This window comes from Osmerus eperlanus, chromosome 12 (genome assembly GCF_963692335.1).
Source record: "Osmerus eperlanus chromosome 12, fOsmEpe2.1, whole genome shotgun sequence".
NCBI classification, from domain to species: domain Eukaryota; kingdom Metazoa; phylum Chordata; class Actinopteri; order Osmeriformes; family Osmeridae; genus Osmerus; species Osmerus eperlanus.
The window spans coordinates 9,315,130-9,330,129 of record NC_085029.1 but is presented as its reverse complement, the minus strand read 5'-3'; the positions used below and the strand labels follow the sequence as shown (position 1 = coordinate 9,330,129).

The 15,000-nt window shown below is 49.0% G+C and overlaps 1 protein-coding gene across 1 annotated transcript in view; it reads left to right on the top strand.

Annotated features, from left to right (window-relative positions):
* The window catches only part of LOC134031661 (cGMP-dependent protein kinase 1-like), a 58,802-nt gene that overhangs the window by 15,997 nt on the left and 27,805 nt on the right, over positions 1 to 15,000 (top strand). Inside the window, exons 3-4 of the mRNA XM_062475367.1 lie at positions 1,788 to 1,901; positions 4,583 to 4,586. Of these exons, the coding sequence (XP_062331351.1) occupies positions 1,788 to 1,901; positions 4,583 to 4,586 (118 nt within the window). The remainder of the gene's footprint in view (positions 1 to 1,787; positions 1,902 to 4,582; positions 4,587 to 15,000) is intronic.

Sequence of the window (15,000 nt, the reverse complement as noted above, 5' to 3'; positions counted from 1 at the left end):
CAGAGATGTAATAAACGTGTCGGGGAGGAAGGAGGGACAGAGGAGGGCGGAGGTAAAGAGATAATGCTCTTCTCCTCTCTCGCCACCATTCTCTGCCTCTCTCCCTCCCTCTCTCTTGTTTTTTCTCCTCCCTCTCTCTCTCCCTCTCTCTCTCTTTTCACTCTCCCTGTCGCGTTCCGTGCAGGACTATTACTTTGTGGCGGTCGGTCGGGTGTTAAGGGAGCCGTCTCCTGTTCCTGCAGCTTGTTTTCAGGTGTATGGCAGGGCGTAAAGTGAGAGGCCTGAACCCTTCCTGATCGATTTCTAGAAGAATTTTTTTCATACAGGGTTTCGACTGGGGCCGAGAGGAATGATGTGTTGAAATGGGGTCGGGTTCATTTGGATCTCTCTCAGACTCAATATCGTACCGGTCTCCTCTTTACCTTTTTAAAACGTTTTTTACATGATTTGGTCTGACTTTAATGAAGTGCTGCGAGCTGTGGCTTGGAGGAATGCACTCTCTCTCTATCGTGCTCTCTCTCTTTTAACTCTTTAAATCTTTCCCTTTCAATCTCTCTTTTCTTTTCTCTTTTAATCTGTCTTTTCGTTCGCTTTACCTCTACATCTCTCTCTTTAGCTCTCTCTCTCTCTCTCTCTCGTCTCTCGTTCTCTCTCTCTCTCTCTCTCTCTCTCTCTCTCTCTCTCTCTCTCCTCTCTCTCTCTCTCTCTCTCTCTCCTCTCTCTCTCTCTCTCTCTCTCTCTCTCTCTCTCTCTGTCTCTCTCTCTCTCTGGGTCAGTCACACAGTGTTCCATCAGATCTTTACTTGGAGTTGCTCCAGGGCTGTAAGTGCTCCACGCCAGGTATCAGCCAACCAGGTCAGCTGTGTTTCGAACTGAAATTCTCTTCTTTGTCTTTGGCTGTTAAGCGTAGAGAGAGCTTACGAATAAATGATCCTGCATTCACTTTTCACTTTTATCTTCACTTTCCACCTTTCCTTCCTCTCTTCCCTCCTCTCTCCTCCTTCTCCTTTCTTTTCTCAGATACCATCAAACACTGTGGTGTTTTCAGAAGCTACTGTCGATGTCTCTTCTAGTCATTAAGCCTTTCCATTTTGCTTTCCTCTTCTCATATCATCCTTTCCTTCTGTCTATCCCTCCCTCCCCCCTCCCTCCATCCATCACTTTATTATCGCCCCAGACTCATGTCTGTTTTGACTAATCCTCTTCCCTCATGTAAACCCTTCCTCCCATCTCTCTCTGAGAGTCTGTGTTGTGATCTCTCATTCCAGGACTGCTCCTCTGCCGCCCTGGCTTAATGCCTTCAGACTGGTGGTCTAATACCCCCCTCCCTCCCTCCCTCCCTCCCTCCCTCCCTCCCTCCCTCCCTCTCAACCTCTCCCAGTCCCTTTCCCAGTCCCTTTCCTCTCCCTCTCTCCCTCCCCTCCCTCCCTCCCTCCCTCCCTCCCCTCCCTCCCTCCCTCCCTCCTCCCTCCCTCCCTCCTCCTCCCTCCCGCCCTCTCAACCTCTCCCAGTCCCTTTCCCAGTCCCTTTCCCTCTCCTCTCTCCCTCCCTCCCTCCCTCCCTCCCTCCCTCTTCCTCCACTCTCCCCTCCTCCCTCCCTCTCCCCCTCTCCCCCTGTCCTCCCGTCCCCTCCCCCTCTCCCCTCCCCCCAATCCCCCACCCCCTCCTCTCCCCCTGCCGCACGCTGCGCCGCAGAACACCCCTGCTGTCGTGCTGTCTTCCTCTCTGACCGCCTGGCTGCACCTCTGCCGGACTGAAAGAGTATGTTGTGTGGTTTCTCTCCGCAGACGGGAAGGTGGAGGTGACGAAGGAGAGCATGAAGCTGTGCACCATGGGCCCAGGGAAGGTGTTCGGAGAGCTGGCCATCCTCTACAACTGCACCCGCACTGCCACCGTCAAGAGTGAGTGCTTCACATTGAATCCGGTTTAATCCGGTTTAGTCCGGGTTTATTCTTATCTGGTCTGGATCTGTTTGGTCCAGTTTAGTCTGGTTTGTTATGGTCTAGTCTGGTCTAATCTGGCTTTGTCTGGTCCAATTTAACTACCCCTTCCCCACTAATGCACCAGGAGTTTCCCTGTAAATCTGATCTGAGGCGAGTGTCTGGTCTAGTCCAGTCAGAGCTGACCAGCGTCTCTGTGTCCTTGAAGCACCAGTGGTGTACATTTCCCCACGGTCAGATGGTTCACCTGCGTCACCTCCATCACCTGCTTCTAACAGTCTGGGTGCTCTCCACCCACTCTCCACCCACTCTCCGCCTTCTTCTCTCTTTTCACAAACTCTCCTCTCTCTCCACCCTCCACTCTCCCTCTCCTTCCACTCCTACCTCTTCAACCTCCACTCTCTCCTGTCTCCACCCTCTCAGCACAGGACTGACTCCAAACAGGGTCACACTGAAAATGCGATAATAAACGTGGACCGCTGGCACACGCACCTGGGCTCACCACACCACATCCACACACACACACACACACACACACACACACACACACACACACACACAAGAGAGAAGAATAGGGAGACCAGACACACACACACACACAAGGGATAAGAACAGGGAGACCAAGGACATACACACAGGGCAGAAGAACACACACACACCTGGAAGAACACCCCCCCCCCCCACCCACCCCCCTCCTGTCTGCTGCAGCTGGTCCATCACCAGGGGTCGTCTCTGATAGAGTCTCCGTTCATAAACAGGGCCTTCGTGTTACGGCAATCTCCCCTGACATAAATAAGGAGCCCCGACCCGGAGAGAAGCTGGTGTTGCATGTTTATGTCTGTGGCGCTGCAGGACCAGCTGTGCCCGGCCCGAGCGCCACGCCAGCAGCCGCTCTCGACGAGGAATCTGATTAGGACGCTTCGTATGCGTCCTCCTCTCCATTTGTTTTTCATCTATCACATAGAGTTTTCCGGGAAAGAGCTCGAAGCTCGGGTCGTGCGCCTCCCACTCCGTCACGGCCCCCCCCCCCTTTTCAAAACGAGGCAGCGCGTGCCAGGCACGCACGGACGTGCACTCGTACGTGTTCTGGACCAGCGCGCACGGAAACGGGTGCGCACGTTTCTCTTCGTGTTTGAGTGCGTACTCAGAACTCACAGCGATGCAGTGATAGACACGTTTTACAGTTATGAAATTCATGTGTGTGTGTGCGTGTGCGTGTGTGTGAGTGTGTGGATGCGTGCCCCTGTCCATCCGGTATGTGTGTGTTTGAAGATACTCATGCTTTTATAGAAGCTCAGGCACATTATAAGCCTGTGTTGGTTTCTGCTGTGATGGAGCTGTCAGCAGAGACACATGATGTTGACAAGCAGAGGAGGGAGGGATGGAGAGGAATGGAGGGATGGAGAGAGGAATGGAGGGTTTGAAAGCACACACACACTCACCCTAATATCCCACTGTCTCCCTGTTCCTCTTTATGTGAATTACACCTTCTCTCTCTTCCCCTTATTGTCTATCCCTCTTATCTCTCTATCCCTCCATCCCTCCCGCTCTCACACCCTCTATCATCCATTGGAGGTGTTTCATCACATCTTAATATGAGGACTGTGTGTTCAAAACTCAGGAGGTTTACCTCTATATATGAACAGATGAGGAGCTGCTGGACATAACTGCTCTCTCTATTTCCTCTCCTCTCTCTCTCTCCTCTCTCTTCCTCTCTTCTCCCCCCACTTGGTCTCTCTCTCTTTCCTCTCCACCTCTCATTTCCTTCCCCTCCACCCCCTCTCCATACTCTTTCTCTCTCCCACCTCTCTCTCTCTCTCTCTCTCTCTCTCTCTCTTTCTCTCTCCTTCTCTTTCTCCCCCTCTCTTCCTCTCTCTCTCTCTCTCTCTCTCTCTCTATCCCTCGCTCCCTCCCTATCCATCTTTCAGGTTTCCTACTCTCTCTTTCTAACACCCCTTTGTCGTTTCTCCTACAAGACTCATTAGTGAGTATTATGGGCTGTGTTTAGGAGGGGCGCGGTACAGTCCCCTGTATGCCCCTCCACTCAGGTGTCGTAGGCCGAACGGATGCCTGTTGCCATAGAAACGCCACCCTGACTATTTGTGCAGGATCCCGGGGGAACAGTTGGATTGGGCCCCCATATGCCAGTGTTGCCCTCCACAAAGACCGGGACCAGCCAATCATACGGTTTCATTAAAGCTCTCCATTCCTGCCCACCTGTGACGGCCCCAGCGGGAGGCTTTTCCTTCCAGCTTCTGGTCTCAGATCAGAGATTCATTTACAACTGGGACCATCAACTGACCCCAGACCAGCACATAGACCTATGTGTGTGTGTATGTGTGTTGAGGGAGGAAGGGTCGAGGTAACATAGGGTAATAGGGAGGTTAACAAAAGGGTATGAGAAGTAATTGAGTGTGGCGCGCTCTGTCTCTGTCTCTGTCTCTCTCTCTCTCTCTCTCTCTCTCTCTCTCTCTCTCTCTCTCTCTCTCTCTCTCTCTCAAATTATATCTCTCCTGATGATACCAAGCAGCTGGAATGGGTTTTCTAAAACTGTTTCTAATGTGTGTGTACTCTGCCTGCATCTGTGTATGCAAGTGTGTTTGTGCCTGTGTGTTTGTGTGTGTGTGTGTTGGTGTCTGCAGCCAGGTGACACATCAGTAAAAGATTGTCATTTTCAATGTGACTGGTTAAGTTAAAAAAATCCTGTCTTCCCCTTCTCCTCCTCCTCCTTTCCTCCCCCTCTCCTCCTCCACCTCTCCTCCTCCTCCTTTCCTCCTCCCCCTCTCCTTCTCCACCTCTCCTCCTCCTCCTTTCCTCCTCCCCCTCTCCTCCTCCACCTATCCTCCTCCTCCTTTCCTCCTCCCCCTTTCCTCCTCCCCCTCTCCTCCTCCACCTCTCCTCCTCCTCTTCTCTCCAAGTGCTGGTAGAAATGGTGCTTCTGGGTAGGAAACTGTTTTTGTGTTGTTGCCATGGTTTACTTGCTCCTTACTGGATGGTTGGTTCTGCAGGAGATAACTGTAGAATGCAGGAACAGTGTGGAGGAGTGAATCATCAGGTTTCTGAATGGAGGGAATTGTGTGGTTTCTGAATGAAGGAGTGAATCGTGTGGTTTCAGAATGAATGAGTAAATTCGATTTTGGACTTGAACGAGTGGCTGGAGAAATAATTGAATTATTGGAATACCAAACACAGGCCTACTTTCAGAAATTGCCAATAATCTTTCTACAACAAACACCCCAATAAATGTGTTTAACCCTTGACCTTTCCACTCCTGCCCTTCACCTCTCTCCCGTGCCACCTCTCCGATGTCTTCTTTACTAATTCCCTCATTCCCCTTCCTTCCTTTTCTTTCCTCTCTCTGTCCCTGTTTCTACTAGTGTAGGAAGACTTTGAGTCTGCTGACAGGCAGATCATTCTGGAACGAGCCCCCTCAATATGAAGCGTCAGCGAAGACACGACCTAGACTAATTGGTTCTGTCCTACTATTATCTCAAGCCTCCACCCCCCCCCCTCCCCCTTTGTGAATTCCTCAGGTGGCATTTCCTGTCTCCAAGGTTACTACCATCCAGATGTCGTTCTGAGTTTATGGTGCTGCTCTCCTTCTCTCCTTTCCTGTCTATTTATCTCTCCTCTCTTCTCCTCTCCTCTCCTCTCTTCTCTTCTTTTCTCTTTTCTTCTCTTCTCTTCTCTTCTCTTCTCCTCTCATCTCCTCTCATCTCCTCTCTTCTCCCAGCCTTCAAAGATGTGCAAGAGGAGGGATATAAGGTGCCTAACATCAAATAGGCGGAGGGCAGCAATGTTCATTTTAAACAGAGGAAGCGTTGGAGGTTGCATTCTAAAACTCCCAGACCCAGGGCCTCAGCTGCATGGCAACGAGTCATAAACCTCCAGCCATCTGCCTGAAGTGAGTCCATGCCCATATAACCTTGTGGGGCCCAGCATAGCCTTGTCCTGCATGCCTTACAAGGCTGATAATCACTGGACCCCAGCCTGTATCTCTCACACACACACCCTGCTCTGCCCAGCGCCGTCACTACCATTGACCCACACATCACAGGATGTTTGTGTGTGTGGGTGGTTGGTTGGGATTATACATGCACACACACACACTCATTTTCTGCTGCCTGGGTTGTGGTTGTACCCACATGCCCACTTACTGGCAGGCTGACTGACTGACTGACTGGCTGACTGGCTGACTGGCTGACTGACTGTCTGCTTTAAAGACGCATTCTGTATTACTAGTAGTAAACAGAACGTGCTTGTTCACTTTGTAGCGTGTTTTTTACAAGAACATGTTGTGTTTTTTTTTTTTTACACCCCGAGGCAATTTAATTACTCTCTAATGAAGTCAAACAAATCAAACCGAAACCTCAGGCAGCCGTGATTGAAATGACTGAGGAAATGTCTTTCCAGATGACGTGGTGCATTTGATTCGATTGCCAGATGCTGCCTTCGCAGCCCTCGTAGGTCCCGCAAAGATTACAGTGTATGTAGAGAGAGAGACAATTAAACAAGTTGAGTCACAAACACATTAGCTGGTCATGAGCTCATTATCAGGTAACCTATCCGAACAGGTGGATGCAGCTTCCTGATGTCTTAATAGTAACCCATAGGAAGAGAGAGACTAGACCAAAATGCACCAATCACACACTAAGCCCCACCACACACTACCAGCCCCACCCCTCCCTAGTAGGCAACACCCCACTTTCTCTAATGGGAGTGTCCAGCTAGATTAATCTATGGATCTAGTAATTTATGACTCGATCTAGTGTGCTATGGTGACCTAGAAACAAGCTACGGTGCTTTTCAATTTCACCTACAACAGGAATGACTTAGCTTAATGAATAATTTTGTTGGTCGTGGGAGCACCAGATACCTGCAGGGAGCTCTGCAGGTATCTGGTAGCTGCTCTTCAGGAAGGTAGATGATGTGATGCATCAACAATACAGGAACAGGAGGAGATAACTGCCAGGTGGACTATTATGGGATGGATCACAGCCTCAAACAGCCTCCACCTCCTCCAGACTGACAGTTTGACAGGTGTGTGTTTGTGTGTGTCTTAGAATGTGCGTATGTGTCTTTTTTGCATGCTTGTGTCTACGCCTTGCTCGTGTAAATGTTTGTACGTGTGTGTGTGTGTGTGTGCGTGTGTGTGTGCGTGTGTGTGTGCGTTACTTGTGAAGTGTGTGTTGGTGGTATAGTGTCAGTCTACCAGGCTCCAGCAACTCCAGCTCTCCTGACTCTGAAGCATCAACTAAGAGCAGCAGGAGAGAGGTGACTCAGTTATATAAATGTTAATCTTTTGGCTTCCAGACAGCATTCATAGCATTTGCCGGAGACATTAGGCCGGGCATGGAAATGAGTCAAAAGAAACAATAAAGGTTGTCCTTTTTTTCCAGTCGAGAAAACAGCATTAGTCACAAATGAGCCAAACATTTTTAGAGAGCATTGATCTAAGGAGAAGACGGAGTACCAGAGGATTTGTGTGTGTTTGTGTGTGTGTGTTCGTGGGTGTTTGTGTGTGTATGGGTGTTTGTGTGCGTGTGTGTTTGTGTGTTTGTGTGTTCGTGGGTGTTTGTGTGTGTTCGTGGGTGTTTGTGTGTGTATGGGTGTTTGTGTGCGTGTGTGTTTTTGTGTGTGTGTGTTTGTGTGTGTTTGTGTGTGTGTGTGTTTGTGTGTTTGTGTGTTCGTGGGTGTTTGTGTGTGTGTGTGTTTGTGTGTGTGTGTGTTCGTGGGTGTTTGTGTGTGTGTGTGTTTGTGTGTGTGTGTGTATGGGTGTTTGTGTGCGTGTGTCATATACGTGTGTGGGTGTGTCATATTGGCTCTGCATCGAACTGATCCCAAACTAATTGCCGGTCAGATGTCTGGATCTGATGGAGGAAGCAGAGGGATTATCATGTATGTCTCTTTCTTCATTTTTGGAACCCTGTGTATGTGTGCGTGTGTATTTGTGAAATGTATTTATTTCTGTGTGTGTTTCATGAGAGGAGTGCTAATATTTTCCCGCTGATTTCCAAGAAGAACTCCTCAGAGAACAATGACATCATTGGAATTCAGCCCATGTCCTCAAGGTCACATAGGTGACTGTTTAAGAGACCGCCCCCTTCATTTCAGACACCACCAATCAGAGCATTTGACCCCTCGGCGACCTCTGCTTGCATGAATGAGTCCAATCACATCAACCCCTCACCGTTTCTCTGTTCCGCCCACTCCCTCAGGTTTTAGAATAGTCATGGAGAATTCTAATAGACGGATGGAGAGAGGAGTTGAAAGAGAGAGGAGGGTAGAGAGAGGAGCATAGATGGAGGAATAGGTAGAGAGGAGGGTGGTTAGAAGAGGATAGAGAGAGGAAGATAGAGAGGAGGGTGGTTAGAGGAGGATAGAGAGAGGAAGATAGAGAGGAGGATGGTTAGAGGAGGAGGATAGAGAAAGGAAGATAGAGAGGAGGGTAGATTGAAGGAGTTTTGAGGGCCCTGGTTTTCGATGTCCTCAGCCAACAGCTAGTTCACTGTTACTGACCCCCCACCCCGGCACACACACACACACACATGTACTACAGTCATCAGGCTTCAAAGATAAATCGATAAATCGAGCAAGGGGGTTGGTTGAGTACCTATGTTCTATGGAGTCTGGGTGAGTTATGAATAATAGATGGTTCCCCCTCTACCCTCGCCCTTTCCCTGGGTCTAGCTCACCCTGAAGAGGCCAGGGGGTCGGGTCCTTGTGGACGTAGCGTACGTCCACATCTGCTTGACCTCTGTTCTCTCTACAGAGCACAGGGTACCTGCTTGTGTTGCTAGGGACAACCACGATCTTCTACAGGCCTGGGTGATTTGACTGTGAGAAACCCAACCAGGTGCGTCTGTTCATCCACTTCCTGTTGACGTTTACCTGACTGACATTCTCTGTCTCGATGAGGATATAGGGCTCGTCTTGCATTCTACTTAGCCTCCGTTTTACTCATTATCCTCATTACTCTGTGTAGAACGGGCTTTTGGTGTGTGACACAGGTTTGATTACTGTTTGGTACTTTAATGGGCATCTGTCACTCTCCCCCCCCCCCCCCCCCCAGACAGGGGAGTCCTTGGAACAGGTTATGATTGCTATTAGCATGGAGGAAGGCAAAATAATAAGCATAAGAAAGATAAATAAATAAAAAATCATATTTCAATTAGTTGCCATAGTGACACTGACACAGGCTGTTAGCTTGGTGTAAAAGGGTTTCGGAAAACCCCAGTGACAAGTGGTGGCACACACACATGCACACACAAATGCACAGACACACACGCACAAACACACACACACTTACGGATTCCTCTTCACAGAATAGTAACCTTCTCAGCCTTGAAGGTAATATAAGACTTCTCGCTAGCTGATGAATGGTTTTAAGTTATTAACATGCACACCTATACACGTGCACACACACACACACACTTGCACATATCCACACACTCGTTATTTTTATCTCTAACAAGCCCTCTCTTAAGGACGCACACACACACACAAACACACACACACACAAACCATTAGGTGATTATCTCCTCTGGCTTGGGTGCCAGTCCACAGGCAGGATAACTGTGTTTCCTCACAGCTCGGACCTCACAGACACAAGAAAAGCTGTGACATGGTTCAGAATGAGGCAGAGGGGGTGGATAGAGGGGTGTGTGTGTGAGAGAGAGAGTGTGCGTGTGCGTAAGACAGTGTGACCATGAGAGAAAGGGAGGAAGGGAAGGTAACAGCGGTTTGGTGTGAGACGTAGTGAAGGTGAATAATTAGTCGTGGGGTTGTGTCGATGGAGCTGTGTGATGAAATTCGAAAGTAGCCACTCAACCAAAGACAGGAGAGAAAGAGAGGTGAGAGGAGAGGAAGGTGCAGGAGAGAGGGAAGGAGGTTACATTACATGTACTGATACTGTGCGAGCATGTGTGCGAGTGGTGGAGAGAGAAAGCGAAAGATAATAGGTGGAGAGTCAAGGGACAGATGGAGGAAGAGAGAGGAAGAAAGACAAATAAATCAGAGAAAAGGAGATTGAGGAGAGACGAGAGGGAGAGAGAGGGAGAGAGAGAGGAATAGAGAAGGAAAAAAGGAGGGTGGGAGATTGGAGAGAGAGTGGGAGAATTTGTAACAGCCTGTATTTTTTTCCATTGCGCGGGTTTGGGGTTACCTGGTAACCAAAAGCTTTGATCTACAGAATACCCTGCAATTATAATAAGCAACATCATTCTGACAGCTGTGGTCGAGTGCTCCCCGTCTGTCTGTCTGTTTAGCTGCCTGCATGTCTACCTGCCTGTCTACCTGTCTGTTTGCCTGTCTGTCTTTCTGTCTGTCTGTCTGCCTTCCTGTCTGTCTACTTGTGTGTTTATCTGCCAGCCGGCCTGTCTCTCTGTTTATCTCTGCCTGTCTCTATTTCTCTCTGTCTCTGTCTGTACATCTGTGTCTGCAGTTGGAGAGATTTGACCCTGGTGACTCTGGTTGAACCAGTACATAGTGGTTCTAGACCCACCCAGACTCTGTTAGAAAGGGCACATCCTGGTTCTAGACTCCGGGCTCCCCTCAGTGGACCAAACTGAGCTAGTTTCAAGGCGCTAACGCCAGAACGCCAGTCTTTCTGTACGCTCACAGATAGTCGTCCTCAAAGGCCTCTTTCTTCAAAGACAGAACCGATTTCAGTCATGACAGCTAAAGCTCAGCGAGTTGTCTCCGCTCCCCCCCCCACGCCACCCCCCTTATGCAAACATTAATTAACACAGATAGCGACGGTGACTGCGTTTCCGCCTGTCGCGTCGGATGAGCGTCCGGCTACGCCGCCTCTCAGGAGGCGTCTGGATTAGGAGTTTTTTCCGGCGCGTCACAGCTCACCTGAAAGTGGCTCCAACGTCTCCCGTCTTCACAATTCGATGAGGGCCCATTCCCTCCCCTAGAAATAGTGCCGATCTGCTGCAGGGCTGCAGCACGGAGGAGGCTCGCAGGTGTAACCCCTCCCCGGCCCCAGACTGTCGGGGAGGACAGACAGACCCTAATTGGTGTCGGAGTTGCCAGTCGGGGCTCAGCTTGAGCTTAGATGCTGTGTGGGAAAATCTGTAGGATGACACACACACACTCACTCACATGAATGCACATAGCACCCATGGACAGGTGACAGGCACACACACACACTCCCAATCATACACGCACGGTTTTGGGCACGCACAAACACACCGGCACACGTGAGTGCACACGGCACCATGCGCACACGCACACCAAGGACACATTCTTGTAGATGCAAGAAGGTTTCCAGGTTTTATGGAACTCCTGCTAATTAGTTTCTAGCCACCTCAAGACTAATGATTAAAAGAGGCAGTACATCATCTGCACTGATTCACACACACATGTACACACTCTCTCTCACACACACACACACACACACACACACACACACACATGTACACACACTCTCTCACACACACTCTCATTATTCTCCTGCCATGCCTAGGAACCAGGCAGGTATGATATCTCTGCCAGGTGGTTTGTTCAGTAACCACCATTAATCTCTGGCCAACAAAGATTAAACCCCTTTGCAGACTTTAAGACAGGAAAGATACATCAGAGGCCCAGGTGACTTTCCTAGCGCAGGAAGCGCAGTCCTAGCGCCTCAGGGAAAGACCAGCAACTTACTTACTGTGACCGACTCCTTCACTTTGGGTTTGTTTCTTTTAGCATAGCATCCCCTGCCCGGTGACCTTTTCAGCAGACTGGAAGCCAGCTTTGACACAACGTATCCCTCTGACTCTCACACCTGTCATAGCACATTCCTGTGAGAGGCATGTAGAGATGACTGAGCTGCTTCAGGTGAGCTGGGATTTGTAGTTCTTTTTTAAGCTACCGTTTGCCCCTGTAGTCCGACGCTGCCCTTGCTCGGTCCTGGGAGAGTTTCTTGACAAGGTGGATGCTCTTCTGGCCTTCGGATGTACAGTATCTCCATGATCCTCGCCCCCCCCCCCCCTGCCCTCTCTATCTCTCTCTCTCCCTCTCTATCGCTCTTTCAGCTTGACGGATTCCATACATCAGAGTCCTTGACAGGTTCCATTCATCAATGTCCCTGACATTCCAGGATTCCGTAGATTATGACAACCATTCTAGTGAGACAGACGGACATATCTGTTGAATTATGTGAAGATTTGATTGGTCGAAATCATTTAGCCTTGAGTTTTCGCGTTTTCTTGACGGCGACTTAAGACCAGCTTTATCCAAATGAACATTTCATGATGGATGGTGAAATTAACGCAATGTTGGCTTTTACTGTAAGTAGATTCACATCTAAATCAATAGTTGTCATTGTCAAATTGGGTGATAGCTCGTTTTTTTAACACTTGTTTGTGGGTTATGTCGCCATAGGTAGGTGATGATCTCCATGCGTTCTAGAATGTTTACAAGGCCTCATGAAATCTAAACCTCCATATAGTGACGATATTGTTGTCTCAGCCTTGATGTATTCACCCCCCAGGACCACCACAGAGCCTATTCCTGGCCTTCAAATCTCCCTCGCTGCTTTGAGATTCTCTCTTAACAGGAAGCAGCTTTATTCCTCATATTCTAGGGAGTTGCTGTTGTTGTTTTTTTTGTTGTTGTTTTTTGTTGGAGTTTAGTGTTTACCTCACACACACACACTGGGGCAAACACTCACCCACACACGGGGCAACACACACACACACACACACCCTGAAGGAAAGCTCTCTGTGGTCTCTCACCTACCTAGTGACATGCCACCTGGAAACTTAAGAAGCCCTCCCTGCTAGTCCTTCTGTCTCAATGCAATATTGACCTCCTTATAATCAAAGTCTCTCTTTCCTGCTTCTTCCTCCTCCCCTTATTACCACCATTGTTATTATAATTGGATTGTTGCTTTGGCAATATTTACTAATATATTTCATGCACATAAAGCCTTTTCTGAATTGAACTGATACAGACACATAAGGGGGAGAGAGAGAGAGAGAGAGAGTATGTTTAGGAATAATTGGTTTGACACAGCTGAAATGTGTACTCCAGAGAAATACCTTATCACAGCTTCCTGTCGCCAGATGAATAGAATTAACAGCTAGTGGAACCTTCCTTCCTTAATGCTGTCCTTCACAATATGGATGACGGACATGCTGCGGGATCAACCTCTCTCTCTCTCTCTCTCTCTCTCTCTCTCTCTCTCTCTCTCTCTCTCTCTCTCTCTCTCTCTCTCTCTCCTCTCTCTCTCTCACTCTCTCTCTCTCTCTCTCTCTCTCCTCTCTCTCTCTCTCTCTCTCTCTCTCTCTCTCTCTCTCTCTCTCTCTCTCTCACTCTCTCTCTCTTCTCTCTCTCTCTCTCTCTCTCTCTCTCTCTCTCTCTCTCTCTCTCTCTCTCTCTCTCTCTCTCTCTCTCTCTCTCTCTCTATCTCTCTCTGTCTGTCTCTCTCTCTCTTTCGGTCTCTCTCTGCTCCTGTCTCTCTCCCACTTCTTTCTGTCCCATTCTCTGTTTCCGCCTCTCCGTCCCTCTTTCTGTCTCTGATGGTGTAGAATGTGTCTGGTTGATATAAAGTGGTTTCTAAAGCCACTGAATAGAATCTCGTCTGGCTTCAGACAGTGAGTTAGCCGGCTACGTGCTAACAGCAGCATGAGTCCAGCACCCCCCACAGGCTGGCTGCAGGGGTCCACTCCCAGCAGCAGGGTGGGGTCTATGGAGAGGGAGGCTGTTGGAGAGCCAAGTTAGGCCAGGACAACAGCGTAGAACGCTGACTCATGAATATTCATGACGAGGGGAGGACGATCCAAACAGCTTCGGAACAGGCGTCGGGGTTCAGCTGCGTTACCGTGGTTACCGACCTGTTAACAGGTGGAAGTGCTGTTTTGGATTGTGTGTTGACATTTATGATGAGATTTGGGGAGTGACCCCCACTGCCTGTCTGCCTTCCTGCATGCCTGCCTGCCTGCCTGCCTGCCTGTCTGTCTGTCTGTCTGTCTGCCTGTCTGCACCTCTGTCTGACACATAAACACACATGACTCTATCATCATCACATTCATTTCTCGTAATTTCAAGGATAAAAAAGTTTGAGGGACAAAATGAGAACAAGTGAGAAACATCCTTTGTTTGGTTTCAAACAGACTGAAACATGTATTATTTTCCAATCAGACTGAGGTCACAGGTTTGGTAATGAGTTTACACTGCAGCTGTGTGTCTAGCAAGCTCTCAGATGAGGACAAACAGAACACTGGCAAACTAACACACAGACACACAATCAGACAGAAAGGCAGGCAGGCGCACAGACAGACAGACAGACACAGACAGATTGTGTTAGTGTGCGTGCGTGTTGCTGTGTAGATGTGTGTTGCTGTGCATGTGTGCGTCATTGTGCACCCTTGTGTGTACACGCTCATACACACAAGCCCTGTCCCATCACAATGCTTCCTGTCACTCCAAGACAGAAACTCCCTGCAGCCTCGACAACCTCCATGCCAATCCACCCTTGACTCCCTCTCACATCCCCATCCCTCCCGTTGAAACAAGACTCAGGCTCAAGGTCACATCCTCGCCAGGGACACTGGTTATTATATTTGGTTTACATCGTCCTTGTTTCAATGAGCTAATCGCTTCTTCCTTGATCCTTCAGCTGAGCAGAGGCGAGAGCTGTGTTCTGCATGCTGATTGGCCAGGATCATTATGGCACTTGTCGCTGAGGTAGCTGTTTTGCCCAGTGGAGCTCAGGGTGAAAGCCTTAATTGAAATGGCCGATAAGACCCTCGCAGAGGCTAAATTGTTTTGACTAAATTGTCTGGCATTTGTCTTTCGGTGTGTGTGTGTCTGTACATGCGTGTGTGTGCTTTTGGTTGTGTGTGTACGTGTAGGTTTGTGGGTGTGTGTTTGCGTGTGTGTTCATGGGTGTGCGTGTGTGGGAGGAAGCTTTGTGTGTGTATTTGTGTGTGTGTGCGTGTGTGTATGTTTGATTGTTTTGTGTGCCTATTTTTGTGTCTGTGGGTGTGTGATAGTCTTGTGTGTGTATACGTGTTTGTGTGTCCCACACCTCATGAAGGTCTATTTATACCTCCTGCCATTTGAT